General features: G+C 39.4%; 1 protein-coding gene across 8 annotated transcripts in view; it reads right to left on the bottom strand.

The window, feature by feature from the left end:
- SPECC1 (sperm antigen with calponin homology and coiled-coil domains 1) overlaps positions 1-22,013 on the bottom strand; it is a 281,001-nt gene that overhangs the window by 224,617 nt on the left and 34,371 nt on the right. Inside the window, exon 1 of one of the 8 annotated variants that reach the window (XM_070481963.1) lies at positions 8,855-8,984. The exons of 6 other annotated variants lie outside the window; for them this stretch is intronic. In XM_070481963.1, the coding sequence (XP_070338064.1) occupies positions 8,855-8,861 (7 nt within the window). In that variant the 5' untranslated portion in view covers positions 8,862-8,984. Of the gene's footprint in view, positions 1-8,854; positions 8,985-22,013 lie in introns of those variants that run through there. One more of the 8 variants, XM_070481968.1, reaches the window with a different exon arrangement.

The raw sequence follows: 22,013 nt of genomic DNA, 5'->3' as shown, positions 1-22,013 counted from the left end.
CTGCTTCTAATGCCATCCATCCAGCTGTCACTCACATTGGCTTCCCTCTTGGCTGTGTGAGGATGCTGAGTGAGGCTATGCATATGTTTGAATCTGGCTAATTAGCCAGGAATAGGAAGCAGTGACTCTTTTGGTTTCAAAGCAGATGTTAAACTAATTTTGGGAAAGAACAAGAGCCCCAGAGAGTCTGAGGAATGACTCAGCCTCAGTCCCCTACAAGTTCCATCATACTTGGGGACGTGCCCATCGGTCCAACTCTCCTTCTATCAAGATTCGAATGTGAAAGAGCCCGTCTGGCCTCCAGCTGCCCCTCTTTCAGCTGCCCCACTGCCACGCTCGCTCCCAGCCTGCCTTGCTTCTTCACATTAAGCGGAAGCCCCTCAAGCTTCCCCAGTGTCAGATTCCTTCCTCCCCTCTTGGTCTCACATGCCTCCCTGCCCAGTCTGAACCCCAAGATCACCTCCTTCCACCATGCTCCCCACCAGCTCCCTGGATGCCCTTACTCTGGCCCTGCTCAGTCAGCTGCCAATCAGGGACTGCCACATCACACATTATTCTTTGTTCCCAATCTGAGTCTCCAAATGGAACTATGCAGACTTAACTTCGCTGAGGCCATGTGGCCATCAGTGTTTCTGAGCAATTGATTTATTCAACCCTAACTAGCTTCTTGTTGAATCTTCCAAAAAGCATTTATTCTAAGAATTTCTTGGTCAAGTTTAACTCAGAGAGGGAGAGTCATTAAGCCGACTGTGACCACAGGTTAAGCATTATTCTCCAATTCAGCCTGACTATTAGCAAAGCTGACCTCCCATCTCCATCAGTCTCATTCCTGACTCTTGTTCTTCACCGATTCTGAATTGTCTGTATCTGCGATGGTGGGTGGGGGCAGAATGATGTTAACAAATATTTTCCCAAGCCCCAACAACAACCTTTGAACCTCTGCTCCCACCTTCCTCGTATGCAGGAAGAGTCTTCCCTAAATCCACAGAACAGAGAAGGAAGAAGTGAATAAAGACTAAAGCAGCAATTAATGAAACAGAAAACATTTAAAAAATGGTCCTGAAGATTAATAAAACTAAAACTTGGTGTTTTTGTTTTTATTTTTATAAAGATTTTATTTTTCCTTTTTCTCCCCAAAGCCTCCCAGTACATAGCTCTATATTTTAGTTGTGGGTCCTTCTAGTTCTGCTATGTGGGACGCTGCCTCAACATGGCCTAATGAGTGGTGCCATGTCCGCAACCAGGATCCAAACCAGTGAAACCCTGGGCCGCTGCAGCAGAATGCGCAAACTTAACCACTTGGCCATGGGGCCAGCCCCTAAAAGTTGGTGTTTTGAAAGGACTAACAAGACAGAACCTCTGGAAAATCTAATCAAGGAAGAAAAAAAAGAAGCTATCCAATTTAGAATCAAGAAAGAGGACCTAATTACATATATGGATTTGTAAACTAGGCAAAACACGTAATTTTCTAGGAAAACACAGATTACCAAAATTAACTCAAGAAGAAACAAACAGTCCCAGAGAAAAAAAGGCAAAGGACAGGAAAAGGCAATTTGAAGAAGGAAAAATACTAAAGACTAATAAACATACGAAAAGATGCTTAGCCAACCCAGTATCCAACCAACATGAACTAAAGCAGGAAGATCTTTTGAAACCCATCATATAGACTAATATTTTGTAAAGGGATAATAGCACTGGCAAAAATGTAGGAAACAGCCTTTCCTACACTTGTGTGTATGGCTCTTGGGAGGCAGCTGGAGTGGGGATTGTAAAGGGGGACTTTTCCTATTTTACTGTCTATATTTCTAAATTTGAATTTTTATAGGAATGTGCTTTTCTTATTATATTTGAAATTTTTAAAATGGAACTTCTAAGTCTGTATGCACAAGGATTAATAGCACAATTGTTACTGTATGTTTAGATTGGAGAACAAAGTATTTTGAAATGAGGACACAGACTTAAAATAGTTTATGGATCTGAAACATAATAGGTAAGAAAAAGGAGAAATAGAACAAATAAGCAGCAAAGTACAGACTGGATATGATACAGAAGAAAAGCACACACGCAAAAACCTTAGCTCCATGAGGGCAATAATCCTGTCCTATTCACTGCACACCCAAGGCTCCCGGTGGGGAGGAGCCCAGGGACATGCACTGATGGAGGACCAGCTCTGCGGGCGCTGGGGGGAGGGGAGCTGCTGCACGGGGTAGAGGACACGGCCCTTCATGCCAATCTGCACCACTGCTGTTCTCAGAGAAGAGCTGACGATTGAAATAAATAAGCTGATCTTCACTCAGTACTGATAAAGGGATAAACATTTCGAATCAAACTACAGTCATGGACAATCTGTCTTTTCAATGTGCAGAATGGACAGTGAGTGCCACGCTTTGCTTTTCACACTGAAATACACTGGCTGTTAAGGCAAAAGGCATTCACACAGATGTTTAAAATGAGGAACGATATAAAACTATTTCTTCATGACACTGACAATGCCAATAAAGACCGTTTCTATGATCTCAGGTGACTTGCTTACGTAGTATATCTCAGCAGTCAATATCTGGAGCAGCCCGAACCTTAGGCAAAGTATCATGATTTTTAATACTAAGAGGTTAGGATACCTTGATATGACCAAACTGCAAGGTAGGCTGCTTAGTCTCCACAAGTTTGACTTCTCCAGTAGTTGAAAGTTTTCTTTACAAATTCAGATATATTTTTCATATATGATTGTCATTTTTAAAAACCACACTGAAATGCTGCAAAACAATATAAAGAAGCATTTTTGTGATGGTGGACCTCTCTCCTGCATGAGAGGCAGGAGATGAAGCTGTCAGATAGGAGGAAGGCAAGTCAGGGATCAAACCTCAAATAGCTTTACCTGCACTGCTGAGGTGTTTGGACGTGATAACCTCTAGTCAATGAGGACAAAACAAGCAAAGAAGCAAGAGGGTCAAATCCATGTTTTAGAACAACGGCTCTGATGGCAATGTGGAGGACAGATTATAAGGGAGTAAAGCTGGAAGAAAGAAACATGTTAAGAGGCAATTTAAACAGTTTAGATGAGCAATATTAAACTAAGAGTGACAACAAAATTCAGAAGAGGCCAAATCAACAGACACCTAAATGGAAATAACAGGACTTGATCACCAGTTGGATTTTGGGGAGGAAGGAAGAGTTGCCTGGTTTGGGTACAATTCGCCAAGAATGGGAAAACAGGTGTGCTGTGTATATTGGCTACCTATTGCTGTGTAACAAATTACCCACAACATTTAGCAGCTTAAAACAAGGAACATTTATTAAATCATAGGTTCTGTGGGTCAGGAATCATGGAGAGGGTTAGCTGGATTGTTCTGGTTCAGGGCCTCTCCTGAGGGTGTAGTCAAGGCGTCAGCTGGGGCTGCATCATCTGAAGGGTCATCTGGGGCCAGAGTTCCAAGGAGTTCACTCACACGCCTGGCAAGTAAGCGCTGGCTGTTGGCAGGAGATATCAATTCCTTGCCAAGTGAACCTCTCTATAGGCTGCTTGAATATCCTTCTATTATGGCCCTTGGCTTCCCCCAGACCAAGTGATTCAAGAAAGAGAAAGCAAAGAGAGGGCCACAAGTCTTTAACGACCCTGAAGGCTTGCACCATCACTTCTGCCTTATTTCATGTGTTAGAAGGGAGTCACTAAGCACAGCCCACATTCAAGGAGAGGGGAATTCAGCTCTACCTCTTGAAAGGAAAAGTATAAAGAATTTGTGGATATATTTGAAAATCATCACACCACAGAAGTAGATAAAGAGCTCAATGCATGCTGAATTTGAAATGCTTGAGACATTCAGCTGGAAGTGTCCAGTGGGCAGGTGAACATAGCCCTGGATGGTCATTGCTGAATTTAGCAAGAACAAAGTGTACAGAATGACAGAGTTAGAAACAAGGTCACAGAATTAAGGATGAAATGAAAGATAAAGGAAGTGGAGTCAGGCTACTCCTGAAAACTTAGCCATGAAAGAAAGTTGAGAGTTAGAGGTCAGAGTACAGGATTTGGGTGGAGTTTTTAAGACAGGAGGCATATGAGCATGTTTATAGGCAGAGGGAGAAGAAATCAGGTGACAGGGAAGTCAAAAATACAAACGAGTAACGGATACTGACAAAAGTCTTGGTAGAATCCCTTCCCCATTGACTTGGGACAGAGGAAGGACCCCCTTACTTGAGAGAGAAGGAAAAGAAAAAAGAATGGGTGCTATTTAGTGCGGCCCTGTCTCTAGGGCAAATAAACATGCAACAGACTGTGTGTGTTCGGAATACATATGTGATCCTACATTAAGAAACACACCTCACATCCATTTAGTTGTTACCCGAGCCTTCCTACCTTCTCTCATTGTTGTATGAAGACTCCTGCTACATCTCTCTGGCCTGTTGTAGCTTCACCATTCTGACTTACCTGCTTCCCTGTTCCCTAACCTCGTATAAGCCCCACTCCTCCCTGGGATAGTATTTGATTGGGCTGCCTTTCGAAGAAGTGGTAACTTCAGCTTGGCCTCAGAATCTCCTCTATGCAAAGTCCCAATCAGCAGCCTGACAGACTTGGTATCTTGGGGCTCTGTCCTGCTCGCAGTCTGCAGCCTATTAGGATCTCAGCCCACTAGGATCCATCCTAGTAGTATGGATGAGGTATTAAAATACCTTTGAACCACAGTCTGTCATATTCTTCAGGGTGCAAGAGATAAAACTGTGCTGGTGCTGATGTTTCTGTACTAGAATTCCATTTTGGTATCGAGATTTTTTTGATGTATTACATTTTAGCTCTACTAAAATTTGTCTTAATACAATGTTAAATGCAAATGTTTCTGTTACTTATGATTGCAAGAAAATATGACCAACAGTAGATGAGCATTAAAATATGACAATTCATCGAAATGAATAAGCTGGTGCCAGCAGTCCCCATTTCAGGAGTTACCATGGTGAAAATGGGCAGGAGTGACTATTTAAAGGTGCTTTCTTTGAAACATCTTATTAGGCACAAGATATTAAAACTAATGAAATCATGGGGAAATTTCTTACTTTAAAAATTTTAATGAAGAAGGCAATTAAGCTAGTAATACTTTATCTACTATTTATAAAGCAACTATTACAGATCAAACACTTTCCTAGAGTTTTTTGCTTAAAGTTGTCACATTTAATCCTCAAAAAGCCCCTATTAGCTAGGTATTATTTTTCACCCTCAGGGCAAGTAAGGAAACTGGAGATCAGAGAGGTTATGTAATTTGCTGAAGTTCACACAACTTGTGTGTAGACCTGAGATTTGCACAGGATTTTATCTAACTCTAAAGCCCATGCTTTCTCCACTTTCCCACATTGCCTCTCTAATGAATTGTGACTAATGTTAAGTTTAACTACACCAACCTCTCACCAGATGTTCTCTACAAGGTCACTCACTATCACATCACCGGCTTTATTTTCTCCATAATAACTGATCATAGTCTGAAATTTTCTTATTTATTGCCTATCTGCCCACTAGGTTATAAACTCAATGAGAGCAGCGTTCTCGTCTGTTTCATTCCCCACTGATGGTCAGTACCTAGAACAGTATCTAACATAGAGCAGGTAATCAACAAATATTTGTTGAGTTAATGAATGAAAAAATGCTAAGGAAGAAACAGCATTAAAACAAATGCTTATATAAACATACATTTTCAAAGAAAGCATTTGACAAGTTCATAACAGAATTTAAATTACAACTTTTTAAAAGAAATACCCAAGTGCTTATTTGGGACATACTATGCTATACATTTTCATGTATTATTTTCAGTAAAGCAGTTAGCAAACTTGCAAGAGCATAATTAGAAAGACGTGCTTCTGTAACTCTGAAACTGTGCTTAAAGAACTTCCTCTACATCGGCTCGTCATGCACTCGTCTAAAGACTGGAGAATATCCACGGCCAGTTTAACCAAAGGAGGATGTTTACTAAGGCGAAGCTATCAAGTACGAGCCTAAGTTGAGCCTAAAATAGAGTCAATATATTCCAGAGCCAAAAAAACCCCTAATTTCCTTTGCCAATCCCGCAAATTCATTTCCTATATCACTGGGGAGCCAGGGTAAGAGAAGGTAGAATGCCCAACCAAAAGTCCTTATTTCTATCAGCAAAATCAACCCAAAGCACATACGTATGTAAATGTACGTCCTAACAATGAACAGCAGTTTATGCCTAGAAGGATCACCTAAAAATATCTTATCGTGAAGGTACTACTAAAATCTTCCAACATGACTTCTCTCCAAAATAATTTTATTGTACTAGTATTTTTAAAAAATATTATGTCTAAATTTTAGAAAGTTTGATACTGGTAAATGTATAGACAAACAGATCAACAGAATTGACAAACCATGAATTAGGTCCAAACACATACAGGAATTTAATAGGTGATAAAGCTGGTATTCCAATGGAAAGGACGGATGTAGTCAATAAATGATGTGAGACAGCTGGTCAGGCATCTGGAAAAAATATAGTTGGGTGCCCTACTTTACTCTTTACACCAAAAATGACTCCAGCAGTACTAGATATTTAATAGAAAAAACTAAAATAATATAATTAGCAGAAGAAAACTTAGAAGAGTCTTGAGAGTGAGAATGGGGAAGGTCTTTCTATTAATTTTTTTATTGAAATATATTTGACATGCATTGTATAAATTTAAGGTGTACAACACATTAATTTGATACACTTATATATTGTTAATATGACTGCTATTGTAGCAATAATTGGCAACTCTATCACATTACATAATTATTTCTTTTTAGTGGTTTGAATAATTAAGTCTGTTAGTAAGTTTGATGATTATAATACAATATTGTTGTCTAGGGTCTCTCTATTTATAATGTGAAAACTCAAAAGCTATTAAAGAAAAAAAATCAACTACATGCAAAAAAATCAAGTCCATGCAAACCAAATCTTTCTTCATATATAAAACTCAGCCCAAACACAGTTAAAAAACATTACTGAATAAAGTAAGAAAAAAAATTCATATCCAGACAAAAGGTTAATTTTCCTATACATAAAGGGTACCTACAAACCCAAGAAAAATAACCACCATTAACCCAAAATAAAAATGTGCAAAAGCAAAGGACAGTTCACAAAAATTACAAATAGCTCTTCAACATGTAAGATGCTTAACCTCACTTTTAATAAAGAAAATGCAAAGTAAACTAAATCTATTGTACCTATCAGCATTGCAAAAATTTGAAAAGAGTGGTACATCTTGTTAGTGACAATGTGAGGAAATCGGCTAGCAGGCTCTCATTTTTTGCTAGTACAATATATACTGATAACATCTATGGAGGGCAATTTGGCAATATCTATTAAATTTACAAATGCACATATTCTTGGACAAAGCAATTCCACACTGGGAATGTATTCTATAGATTTATTCTTTCCAGGGTTGGGAACTAGCACTAGGGAAGAGAGGTGGAAAGGAAATTTCTTTTTCCCCTATATCTCCTTTTGAACATGTTGAATTATGTACATTGTTATTTATTATTTTTTTCACAAAATGCAATTTTTAAGCTATATGTCTTGGAATTCTTATAAAAGAAGACACATTTATTTACTCTCCTCCTCTATTTTAAAGTCAAAGTAGAGAAAGAAATTCAGCTTACAAAGAAAGTAGAGAATGGCCTCAAACCTGGGCAAGAAAGACATTCTTCCAGAGGCAGGAATTCACTGAACAAGACTGAGGGAGGATTACAAGAATTGATACACACTTCTCTAGATCTTGAGCAAGTTCTAGACTTCTCTAAAGTAAGCAAGAGGCAGAAGCAAAGAATATCCTACCAAGGGCGCTGTTCTCCACCAAAGAAAGATATGGGAGAAATATGAGTCATCATGGAAGAGCTAATAAGACAGCAAGTAGAAGACGGAAAGGACACAAATGGAGGAAATAGTGACACCATTACACGATAAACGTTACATGAGGAATAGCCAGAAGTCAAACTGAAATGCTAAAAAAGTCGTGATTAGAAGACTTGTTTGAGAAAATAGAAGAGAGGAAAACAAGGATGCAAGTGATTAGAAAGATGTCAAGATATAGAAAATAAAGATGTGATATACACATAACTGTTAATTCCGAAGACCTGAGCAAAACTAATGGCAGAGGAAAACTCTCCTGAAATTAAATAACTCAATCCATAGACTGAAAAGTTTCACAGTATACTAAGAAAAATCAGTGGAGTGCAGTCAAGACAGGATAAATCCTGGCAAAGTTACCTGGTGTTCAAGGACAAAGAAATAACCTGCCAAAAACGAAGCAGAAGCAGATTACCCATAACACGGAAGCAAGTTAGACTCTCCACAATCTTCTCGAGTCTTCTCCACAAGATCAGATATCAGAAGACAAAAGGGCAATGCCAATGGAGTGCGGAGGGAAAGAAGGGACCCAAGAATTCTTTACCAAGCTAGAATGTCACTCGTACTTAAAGGAAATAAAACATGAAAGAACTCGAAGATTATAGCACTCGAGAATCCTTCAGAAAAATGCAGTCATAATCCAGCTGATTAAAAGTTAAATGTAAGTGACGCGCTCATTAACGGAAAGCTCACAGCATGAAACCACCCTGATCCCTTCTGCCAACATGGCCTGCACGGTTTCCTGCAATGAGCCAACTCATCTCTCCTTCCACTCAACACCCTACAGTCCACTCTCCACAGTGACCATGTGAACATCTACGGCAGAGCCCTCCAGCGGCTTCCCCACCTCACTCAGGGTGAAAGAGCAGTCTGTGCACTGGTCTACTAGGCATCCCCATAGGCTCTCCTCACCCCTGCAAGCGTGTCTCCCACCCTGCCCTGGAGCCCCCCGACCTCTGTGCTGCCTTTCCACTCACCGGGCATGCTCCTCCTCTGGGTCTTCACTCCGGCTGCTTCCTCCACCTGGAATGATTTAACTCCCTTCTCTATTCTAGGGCTTTGCTCAAATGTCCCCTTCTCAGTGAGCCTCTCCCTGACCACCGTAAACTCTAACTCATCCCTCCCAGCCCCCTGGATCTCACTTCCTCTATTCTATTTTTATCTTTATGGTTCAGCCTTGTTCCATTCTAACATAGGATTTGATTTACTCATTTACTAGGTTCATTGTTTGCTGCCTCCAATCACACATACTCTCCAGGGTACAGAGACTTCTGTCTGTTTTCCTCACTTGCACGTCCAGAGCACCTGGTCAGGACATTCAGTACAAACAATGATTGAGCTATCAGTAGCACTGAAGCCAGGCAAGCACAGAATTAAACATAAATAGAGTTAAGTCTAAATAACCTATGTTAACTCTGGCTACAAAACTGAGTGCAATTTTAAGAAGTTTAGAAAAATAAGATAACAATGTAAAAATACTACTAATTCAACAATAATAACAAAAAAATCCCAAAGGGTCACAAAAATTGGAGATTAAGGGGTATAGGGAGTGCCAATTATTTTATTTTTTTCAGAAAGGTATATCAAAGATTTCTTCCTCGTGTTGAAAAATTGAGAAATATGTTTGAAGTATATTGTTTAAGGGGATAAAGATAACAAACAAGGGAATTAAAAACATAACAAGCACATCTTCCAGCTAAGAGAGGGGAGGAAAAGAAAAACCAGACCATGAAGCATAAGATGTAAGTCAGTTTCTAATCGAATACAAGTGAGTCGGAGTTACTTTGCTTCACCCTCACCTGCGACCTCCAACCTGAACGACAATACTAACAACAAGGAAGAAAAGCATCTCAGATAAAGTAGGAAAATTGCCACAGGCCTAAACCACAGACTGTGAGCACACCCGCCCAATTCTGCCAAACCTGGATGGGGCTGGAGTAACAGCCTAAGAGTTGGGATGTGCCAACTTAGTCACCCTGCAGGATACAGCTGTCCCCAGAAGGCAGGGTCACCATCTTGAAGGGCACCTCTAGTGCCCACTGTAATACCCATCATATCTGAGGAGTGGACCACAGTTGGAAGTGGGCAGGAGGCAGCCCGAAGGAGACCTGGGCCACCCAGCACAACCATGGGGAAGGAGAAGAGGACTAAGGGAGAAACCATGGCAACCAGACATTATTTTGTTGCTCCGGCTGCTTCCTCCACCTGGAATGATTTAACTCCCTTCCCTATTCTAGGGCTTTGCTCATATGTCCCCTTCTCAGTGAGCCTCTCCATGACCACCGTAAACTCTAACCCTATGAGCTCTCAAATCTAACCAACCAAAGTTCTCTTCCAGGACAAAGGCCCAGAATGAGGAAAACTGCTGGGGGTGCACTTCAAATTGAGCAGGAGAGGGACATTAGGGACAAAGGAAAGAGAAGACCCAGATAAAAACAGGGGAGGAAAACGGAGCCTGTACATCTCACTAGGCCCAAGGCTGCAGATATGAACACCTTGTGGAAACAATAGGAGAGAGAACTCAGAAGGCTCAGAGGTTATTCCGGCTCACCATTTCCACCCGGCTTAAATGAGAGCAACAGAAAGGAAGTACAGTCAAATCTCACACAAAGGTATGAGAAGAAAAAAGAGAATATTGGGTAGACTAATCTCCCCACGATAAAACCACATCAGAGAGTGAGGCTCACAAAACAGATGACAACTAGAACCTAGTATTCCTAAGCAGGTTAAAAGACATGACACCACATGTTGAAAAGGTTCACTGCACCCAGAAAAGTCAATTCAGAAACACTGCTAGTAAAACGACTAGATTTTGAAGATAAAGAAAAAAAAATCCTTTGAGCACCTAGGCAAAATAACCCAGTTTCTTAGAAGGGGAAAAAAATCAAATTGTCATCAGACTTTGACAGCCGGCAGTAGAGTAACATATTGAAGATATTCAAAGAAGAAAACATAAACCAAGGATTTTGTAACCAACCAACCAGACCATCAAGTATAAAGGTCATAGGTTGACTGTTATGAACATGGAAGAACTCGGGAAAAACTATTCCTCTGGATCCTTCCTGAGGAATCTCCCAGAGAACAAGCACCGGCCAAGCAAAATGTCCACAGAGACTTCACCATGAGGACTAGCAGAAAGCAAATATATACTCACCCAGAAAACTAAGGCAAATGATTATTATAAGGGAAACTGTGGAGTAAGAAACGGTTATGTATTTTGACAATGTAGATTCAGCATAACTATCAAAAAGTACTAGATGAAATTCTAAAGACACAGAGTAGGAAACACCCTTCAATACATGGCATGAAATCCAGAGCCATAAATAAGAGATTCATAATTTTACTATATAAAACTTTAAAACTTTTACACGGCCCAAAACACCATAAACAAATTCAAAAGACAAGCGACAAACTAGATAAAAATACGTGCAACTCTGCCAGCATCACGTTAAAATATAAAGAGCTCTTTGAGTCAATTATAAGACAATCCAGTTGGAAAAAGAGAAAAAAACACACAAGAAATATAAATAGTTAAAAAATATATGTGAAAGGTTACTCACATGGATTAATAACTTTCAAACACATAGTAAAATAACGATCTATGATATATTTGTCAGACTGGCAAACACTGATAATATAAAGGGTTGGCGAGAGTGTGGGGAAATATTTATTATTTACTGAGTACACATTATGTGTAAGGAATCATGCTGGATGCTAGAGATACAAATATGAATAATGTAGAAACAATGTTTCCGTCCACACAGAACTTATACATTTAAGTGGTGAATAAAGGGGGGTAGAGGAATTTTTTAAATGAGTACATAATTATTTAACTGCAATTCTGACTTGTGCTACAGAGGAGAAATACAGGGTACTTTTAGAGTGTAGAAAAGGGAGCACCTGACGTAATTTTCAGAGGGAAGCATTCTCAGCCACTGCAAACTGATCAACGCTTTAGCAGAACAATTGGCAAAATCTTAAACATCCACAACTTTTGTCTCAGTAATCCTACTCCTAGATATCAATTCTATCAAAATACACATAAGTGGGCAAATAGGATATAACACACGATGAGGTTTACTGAAGCATTGCTTTTAACAGGAAAAAATGAGAAATAATCCAAATGCCCATCAACAGGATATTGGCTAAATGAGGGTGCATCCACAGAATTCGACCATGAAAAAGAATGATACAGATGTCCACACACTGACATACAGAGATGTGTGTTATGTGAAAACAAAACCATGCAGCAGCACAGTGTGATTATGGAAGTACGAGCAGATTTCTGAGAACAAATATGTACTATATATTCCTGTGTATGCACAGAAAACTTCTGGAAGAATAGAAACAAAACACTTGGGAAAATATTGGGAATTTTCACTAAGTCATACATCTATATTGTTTGCAATTTTTACATCAAGCAAGAACTACTTTTTGAAAAGAGAAATTAAATTCAGGAAACAAAAAATTTCTTTAAACTTATGGGTGTAAAAGATCCACAACTTTTCTCGTATTTTGATATCTAAGACACACAGAGAATACCTCTAACTCTGCCAAGATGATGGAATAAAATTTTTCTTCCTAATCACAAAAAAAATCCACATACACACACCCTTTACTCGATAAATATAGTGTTTAATATTTCAGTCTTCCCTTTTAGGTTCTGTTCCTCCACTCAAAATGCAGGTTATAAATAAAGCCACTTTATGTGTGCCCTTCTGCCAAAACCCACTTAAAGTAAACTGAAAAAACTATAACCTTACAGTCCCCTTATCATTATAGTCTCAAAGCTACACTCAGCCCGCAAGTACCCTTTCATTTGGAACTCTTGTTAAAATGCCATACTACAACTCCTTTAAATAAAAACAAACCCAAGGATATGACGTCAGGCTTCCTTTGTTGCCACTTGTAATGACTAAGTTCTGTGCTTATAATACAGCTTTTATTTAATTACTACGTATTAAAAGGTTTTAGTGTTTTTCTCATTACATCTTAATTCAATTTGTTTAGGATACTGTCACATTCTTTTCCAGATGAAAATGAGGAAAAGAAATTGAGCAATTGACTTAAAAGTCATAAAACAATACAGTAGCAGTGTCAGTCAGCAAAAGAAAAACTGTAGGTCTCCTATGTAGAGGCTGAATTATCAGTTGTACACTATTCACTTCCAGTGTGAGCTTAAAGCTTTGAAAGTCACCTTCAGCAATCACTCAAAGTGAGTCATGTCCACTGCCTTACTATTACCTGGTAAGAACAGCCTCAGAGCTTATTACAGCATTTTAGTACGCTGAAGCCAATAAAATGCTTGCCATCCAGCAAGAGAAACAAGTTCCGAAACATTTAATGATTTGCCCGCAGTCAATGAACATTTCCACTGCACCTTCTTTCCAGATCCCTTACTATTCTCTACAGAGTCAGAAAATTGGAAAAATACTTGAATTATAAAATGAATAGTTTATAAGTTTAGTTAGCACAATTTAAGTCCAAATATTTATTAAAGGCCTCTTCTTTTCCAGAAACCATGCTAAACACTGCGAATATAAAAATGGGAAAGGTACTGGACTGACCCCCAAGAAATCCATTCTTTTGGGGGAGACAGAGCTCACAAATACTATCACACTGAAACTCTACCTCCCTAATTTTGAACAAGAACCTAAGTCACCAAGAAAACAGGAGCAGTTATGACTATGAATTACTACTTTAATTCAGTACATTATCTTCCCACTATTCCCCCTTAGAAACGTATCTACATTTCTAAATACCATTCCCTACTAAAAGGAATCAGAGATCCTTGGAAAAATAGCCAATTCCCAGGTGTGGAGTATGAAACAAACAAGATGAGTCTAGGACATCATGTGGTGCCCAGAAATCAAGGAAATGCCCAAAGATTAATGGGGCCATGTCAAATGGACAATAGGAGTGAACCTGAAGGAACTCAATTTGGCCTATTTGGGACAATTTCAACAAAAAAATATAACAACAGTAACAAATTATAAAAAACTAATTAACACACATTGATACTAAAAGAAGAATAAAAGGATAAGGAAGATAAAGTTCTTCTTTATAGAATAATACACATATAATAAATGTACAGAATTATAAATGTAAAGGATATGACAGAATTAGAAAAAAACCAACATTTTGTAAACCTTAATATATTCATCAAAACAAGCTAAAACCATTGACTAAAAGTGCTGGGGAAGAAGATGTTCACATGTTCTCAAAGTTTCACCCCACAGACAATTTACCAGTTACAGAAAGGAAGACAAAAGTGACCAAGCTTACCACGACCACAGCTGACACTGCATGCTTCGTCAGGTAATGCGATAAGGGACACACAGCATCACCTGTGTAGCCCTCTCACTGAAATTGTTTGAAACTAATCATGAGAAAGAATTAGACAAATTCAGAATATGGGATACTCTATTGGACAGCTTGCCTCTTAAAAGAAAATTCACTTTCATAAAAAGCAAACATAATTCAAAAAAACACAAAGCAAGGACTTGGGCTTCTGAGAAGATGGAACAGACGTTGTCCCTATTCTTCCCACTAAGTACAACTAAAATCCCTGGACATTAGACATAAAATAAACACAAGAAGGTTCTAAAAGATGGAGAGAAGAAGGTAGACTGTTTAGGAAACTCAGGGCCAGAGTAATAACACAGTGGCAAGTTCCCTGGGTTTTCTTTTGCCTCACATATACCAGACTTGGAGCTGAAGAAACAGGCAAGCTGGAAATACCACAGGGCACAGACACAAGAGCCCCAAGAAAAGTCTGCTCTCTTGTCAAAGGATCAGGAAAGGGGTAGCCTAATAAAACAAACTATTTAGACAACAAATGTTCTATTCTAGCCAGAAAAAATAACCAAAGAACATAAAACAATAGAAATTAAAAGAACAGAGCCTCAAAGACCTGTGGGACTATAATAAAAGACTATGTCATCAGGGTCCAGGGAAGAGACAAAGAGAGTGGAAGTTGAAAAAGTACTCAAAAAATAAAAGCTGAAAACTTTCCAAACTTGGAGAAAGATATAAACCTACAGATTCGAAAAGTGGAACCTCAAAGAAATCCACATCAAGACACATCATAGTCAAACTTCTGAAAGACTAAAAGACAAAGGAAAAATCTTGAAAGCAGCGAGAGAAATGACAGTTACCTTCAGAGGAAAAACAATTCAAATAACAGCAGATTCTTCATCAGAAACCATGGCGGCCAGAAGGAAGTAACACACTTTTCAAGTCATGAACAAAAAGAACTCTCAACCCAGAACCCTATATCCAAAGAAAGAATCCCTTAGGAATCAAGGGACATCCAGACATTCTCAGATAAAGGAAAATAAGAGAATTTGTTCCTAGCCCACTCATCCCAAAAGAATGGCTAAAGGAAGTTCTCTCAACAGAACAGAAATGATAAAAGAAGGAATCTAGGAACATTAGGAAGAAATAATAAACATGTGTAATTACAGTAAAATTTCTGTCTCCTCTTAAGACTTCTAAATTATGTTTGATAGTTGAAGCAAAAATTATAACCCTGTCTGATGAAGTCCTAAATGTAGGTAGAAAATTATAAGTGGGAGAGTAAAAAGAGGTAAGGTTTCTACACTTCACTCAAAGTGGTAAAATGATCATACCAGTAGACTGCGAGAAGTTATGTATACATAATGTAATACTTAGAGCAACCACTAATAACAATATGCAAAAAGCCACAATCAAAACACTTCATATAAATCAAAATGGAATTCTAAAAAATGTTCAAATATTCCACAGGAACACAGGAAAATAAAACAGAAAAATGGAACAAAATTTAATTAATTAATTAATTGGCAGACTGAAGCTGTAACATATTAATAATCACATGAATGTAAATAATCTAATTATACCAATTAAAACAGAAATCAGTAGAATGAATCTAAAAACATGTCTACAAGAAATTCACTTCAAATATAACAATATAGGTTAGTTGAAATTAAAAGAATTGTAAAAATATATATCATGCAAATATTAATCAAAAGGAAGCAGGGATGGCTATATTAATAATAGATAAAGTAGACTTCAGAGCAAAGAAACTTTCTAGAGACAGAGAGGAATAAAAGGATTAATCTGCCATAAGACACAGGAGCCCTCCTGAGATCAGAACAAATATCAAATATTAATGTCAGAAACTATTCAAAGGAGCCAGAATTTTATTAGATTAGTTTTTAGAGCAATTTATGCCCCAGGACATTGTTGAAAACAAGAGAGCAATCAGCCAACAATTAATGGTGTTCAACAGCCGGGTGTGGACAGGGAAAGAGAGGAGGAGAGCCCTACCAACACCACTGTCATCCAAGGGTGACAGTGGTCATACCCAAAGCTGTGCCTTCCTGAGGAGCAACACCAGAGATTTACCATTGTTGGGGGAAACAGGCTTCACTAAAACAATCCACACAGTCACTAAAGTAACAAGTAAGTAAAAATAAGAAGTTCCAGAGGGAGAGGTCAGTACCCAGAGTTGCTACAATATAGTATACATGATCTTGTATTTAGAAAATCCTAAAGAACCTACTAAAAACCTATTAGAACTAATAAACAAGTTCAGTAAGGTTGCAGGATATAAGATAAATATGCAAAAATCTATTGTATTGCTATACACTTGCAATGAACAATCCAAAAATGAAATTAAGTAAACAATTCCACTTACAATAACATCAAAAAGAATAAAATACTTAGGAATAAATTTAACCAGAGAATTGCAAAACTTATACTCTGAAAATTACAAAACATTGTTGAAAGAAATTAAAGAAAAGAAAGAAATTAAATAAATGGAAAGACATCCTATGTTCATAGAGTGGAGGACCAACATTGTTAAGATGGCAATAGTCTCCAAATTGATCTACAGAGTCAACACAATCCCTATCAAAAATCTCAGCTGACTTCCTTGTAGAAATTGACAAGCTGATTCTAAAATTCATATGGAATTGCAAGGGCCCAGAATTGCCAAAACAATCTTGAAAAATAAGAACAAAGATTCAGACTTACCGATTTCAAAACTTACTACACAACAATATTAATCAAGACAGTGTGGTACCGGCACAAAGATAAACATATAGACCAAAGGAACAGAATTGAGAGTCCAGAAATAAATCCAAACATCAATAGTGAGTTTATTTTCAAAATGGGTGCCAAGATCATTCAACAGGAAAAGAATAGTCTTTTCAACAAACGGTGCTGGGACAACCAGATAGACACATGCAAAAGATAAAGTTGGACACTTACCTCACACTATACACAAAAATATAATTCAGGGGCCAGCCCCATAGCCAAGTGGTTAACTTCATGTGCTCTGCTTCAGCGGCCCGGGGTTCGCTGGTTCAGATCCTGGGAGCTGACCTACGCACTGCTCATCAAGCCACGCTATGGCAGCATCCCACGTAGCAGAGCTGGAATGACCTATAACTAGGATATACAACTATGTACGGGGGCCTTGGGGAGAAGAAAAAAAAAAGAGGAAGATTGGCAACAGATGTTAGCTCAGAGCCAATCTTCCTCAACAAAAAAAAAAGAACTTCTTAAAAAAAATCAATTCAAAGTGGATGGAAGATTAAAATGTAAGAGCTAAAATTATAAAACTCTTCTAAGAAAATATATGGATAAATTCTAAAGACTTAGATTTGGTTAAAAATTCTAACCAAAAGCACAACAAAAATAAAAATAGATAAATTGGACTACATCAAAATTAAAAACTCTTCTGCTTAAAAGAACACCATCAAGAGAGTGAAAAGACAACCTTCAGAATGAGAGAAGCAACTTGCAAATCATGTATCTGATAAGGGTTTAATATCCAGATTATATAAACAACTCCTACAACAAAAAAATAAACAATTCAATATAAAAATGGGTAAAAGACTTAATATATCTTTCTCTAAATATATATATATTTATATTTATACATATAAATGGCCAAGAAGGATATGAATGCTCAACAACACTTGTCATCAGGAAAACGTAAATCAAAACCAAAGTGAGACTCCACTTCACACCCACAAGAATGAGTAGAATAAACAAGTCAGATAATAACAAGTGTTAGCAAGGATGTGAGAAAATCAGAACCCTCATTCACTGCTCGTGGGAATGTAAAATGGTACAGCCCTTTAGAAAACAGTCTGGTAGTTCTTCAAATGATTAAACATGAAGTTACCATATGACTCAGCAATTCCACTCCCAGGCATATACCCAAGAGAGATGAAAACATGTCCACATAAAAACTTGCACATAGGTATGTACAGCAGCATTATTCACAACAGCAAAGGCGGTAACAACCCAAATGCACATAAACTGATGAATGGATAAATAATATGTGATATATCCATAAACTAGAATATTATTTGTCCATAAAAAGGCATGATGTACTATTACATGCTACAACATGGAAGAACCTTGACAACATTATGCAAAGTGAGAGAAGTCAGTCACAAAAGACCATATGTTGTACGATTCCATTCCTATGACATGTCCAGAATAGGGAAATCTAGGGGGAGAGAAAGTAGATTAGCAGTTGCCGAGGGCTGGGCAGTGAAAGGACTGAGAGTATATATAAGGCTGCCATAACAAAGTTTCACAAACTAGGTGGCTTAGACAATCGAAATTTATTTCCTCATAGTTCTGAGAACCAGAAGTCCGAGATCAAGGTGTGTGCAGGGCTGGTTCCTTCTGAGGGCCGTGAGGGACGGATCTGTTCCAGGCCCCTCTCCCTGGCTTCTGGATGGCGATATTCTCTGTGTCTTCACACCTGTGTGTGTGTCCAGGTTTCCTCCTCTTATAAGGACACTAGTCAAATTGGATTAGGGCTCTCTCTAATGACCTCATTTTAACTTAACCACCTCTGTAAGGACCCTATCGCCAAATATGGTCATATTCTGAGGTTAAGATTTCAACATGAATCTCGAGGGTTAGGACTTCAACATGAATTTGGGGGGGGAACACAATTCAGTCCATAACAAGAAGATACGGAGGTGACTGCTAAAGGATACAAGGTTTCCTTTAGAGGTGATTAAAAACTGTTTTTAAGTTAACTGTGGTGATGGTTTTACATATCTGTGAATACACTAAAAACCACTGAACTGCACTCTTTCCATACATGAAGGTGATCGTATGTGAATTATATCTCAATAAAGCTGGGTGGCGTTGTCTTTGCAGGGACATGCAAGTACAGCGAGGGATCCTTGTTCATCACAGGGCGGAAACCAGAGAGAATGGGAGACAGTCCACACAGGCGTTGATAGGAGCCTGGGTTTGGCCTCCCCTGTGGGACACATAACACCACAGTTGCTAGTCTTCAGGCAGGGAATGTTGCTTCTTATGAAAGTTGGGGTCGGGAGGGGAGCCCCCAAAGAGAAAAGAATTTGAGGGTTACCAAACAGAAACCGCTCTCATCACAAATTGTGCCTGTAGTTACTCCTGAGAGTAGCTAAGGATGCACCCGCCACTAAGGGAAAGCAAAACAAAATAACCTTCGTTTCCCATCCTTGCTCCTTGCCCTCTACTCTGAGAGGACAGAGCTTCTGGTTCAAGGCCAACCCTGCTCCTACCTTCCCTGCTCCACTTTCTTTCCTCTCCTTTCTACTGGTTTCTTTCCATTTCAGCTAACCCATTCCAGTCCTTCAGAATCTTCTTCTTGTTCCTACCTTAATGGTCAGGGTTCCCCAAGAGTCCAGCCTCAGTTCTCCTCTCCATCCTACCTCTTCCCAGTCAATCTCACCCACTCTCATGGTTGTAACTTCTAAGAACAGATTTGTATTCCCAAGTCCATATCTCCCTTAATCCAGAGACCTAGATTTCCAACTGCGTAACAAACACGTCCACATTGATGTCACACCTAAAATGGATCATTTTCTCCAGATCCTGTCTTAGTTTGGGTTTCCCCAAATCTATCCCCTTAAGGTAAAGATCTGAGAGCAAACTGTTTATTTCGGAGGTGTGAAAAACAGGCAGGGGGGGCCGGCCCCATGGCCAAGTGGTTAAGTTCATGCACTCCCCTTTGGCGGCCCAGGGTTTCACTGATTCAGATCCCGTGCGGGGACTTAGCACCGCTCGTCAGGCATGCTGAGGCAGCGTCCCACATAGCAGAACCAGAGGGACCTACAACTGGAATATACAACTACGTACTGGGGGGCTTTGGGCAGAAGAAAAAAAAAGGACTGGCAACAGATGTTAGCTCAGGTGCCAATCTAAAAAAAAAAAAACACGGGCAGGGGAGTGAGAAGGTGAGACAGGGAGTGAAGGGCAGCCAATAAAGTGTGCTTCAGCAAGCAAGTGACCACTGTGGGAACCTGAAGCTAATAATCCCAGTGGGCAACTCTGGGAACCAACATTTAATTACGAGCCTCAGCGTCATCCCACTGGAGGAGCAAGGAGCTGGGGCAGTTACACACAACTCCATTATCCTTGGTTGAGAGCTTCTGGGGAGCTGGGAAGGTGTTAATTTCCTGGCACTTCCACTCTGCTGTTCTGAGTTGCAAAGTGGGCACCTGTGGGCACCAGAAAGTCCTCAGGCAATGAAATGCAGGTGCTAACAGCTGGAAGTCAGGCCAGCTACTTACTACTTACACAGAAGCAGTAAGTGGAAGGGCACAGGGGGCAGAATACCCACACTTCTGCTACCCATCCAAACCTGGAGCTCCTCTTGGATTCCCTATCACGCTGGGTATTAGCCAAGTCAGAGAAAAATAGCATCAAAACTGGCTCTTCCCTCTCTTTCATGCTACATCCAGGACCCTGAGGATTCTATACTCTGAGTGGTATATCCTTTCCTTTCTTGTCATCCCCGCTGCCAAAGTGGCCCTCATGCATCATCTAGGTTCCTAACTGGCTTTCCTAAACTCAGCCTCCTTCTCCTCTTATCCATCCTCTAAAAAGTTGCAAATATGAATATTCCAAAATGCAGATCCGTTTACACCCCATGTTAAAAATACTTCAGTGGTTCATATGAGGTACCTGAAATAGTCAAATTTACAGACAGAAAGTAGAAGGGTGGTTGCAGGGCTGCGAGGAAGAGAACAGGGAGTTCTTGTTGAACGGACAGAGTTCAGACTGGGAAGCTGAAATAGTTCTAGAGATGGATGGTGGCAATGGTTGGACAACAATGTGAATGTACTTAATGTCACTGAACTGTGCACTGAAAATGATTAGATGGTAAATTTTATGTTACGTATATTTTACCACAATAAAATTGAACACTTCAGTGGTTCCCACTGCCTACAGAATAAGGTCCAAGCATCCCAACATGACACATTAGCCCCAGTGCTCTAGCCCTTGCCCATCCCTCCAGCCTCATCTCCTACCATCTCAGCTTTGAACTTCACCTCCCAGCATTTCCAACTACACGTAGTTTCCAGAACACATCTTGCTTTTCCATGCCTGCCTGCCTTTGCAATTCCTGGTTTCTCTTCCTGGAGTGCCATTCTCATCCCTGTTGATGAGTAATTTATCTTCCTTCCTCAAAACCCATTCATTCATTTGTTCAACAATTATTTATTGGGTCTGTGATTCCTGCCTTAGGAAACAGAGAATGGTGAGAAAGACAGAGTGGGGACAAACAACCTGAAGCATGAGTGTGCACAGAGTCCTTGGAAGCATCTAAGAGGAGGATCTTGCCTTGCCTGGGAAAGCCAAGGGAGCCGAAGCTTAAACACTTCCTCCTGCGGGGAACCCTCTGAAAGAGTCAGTCTCTCTCTCCTTCATGCTACTTCTGAGCCTTGTATATACTTTAATTTCTGCACATACCACATAGTTTATAATCATTTTATAAGCTTCTGTATTAGTCATGATTCCCTAGGTTGCAAGTGCCATTAGACTAATCTGAACTAGTTTTACAAAAAAAGAAGGGAAGGATCACCAGCTTTCATAAATAAACCATGGAAAGCACAGGGGTGGATGTGGCCTAAGGAGTAACTGGATCTGGGAATACCCACTCTCTATGTCTTTCTGTGTATTGCCTTCATTCTCTCAGCAGGAGTTATGGGTTCAGGCAGCATCAAGTTCACTAGATTAATTAACAGCACAAATACCACAGTCCACCAATTCTAAGACACACATTTCAATATCCCTGAAATCAGCATACCTCTTACAGTTGCTGCTGGCAGGTCAATGCCTGCACGT

Source organism: Equus asinus, chromosome 13, assembly GCF_041296235.1.
Source record: "Equus asinus isolate D_3611 breed Donkey chromosome 13, EquAss-T2T_v2, whole genome shotgun sequence".
NCBI classification, from domain to species: domain Eukaryota; kingdom Metazoa; phylum Chordata; class Mammalia; order Perissodactyla; family Equidae; genus Equus; species Equus asinus.
Note: the sequence above shows the minus strand (reverse complement) of the source record. Positions and strands in the feature narration are given on the sequence as shown.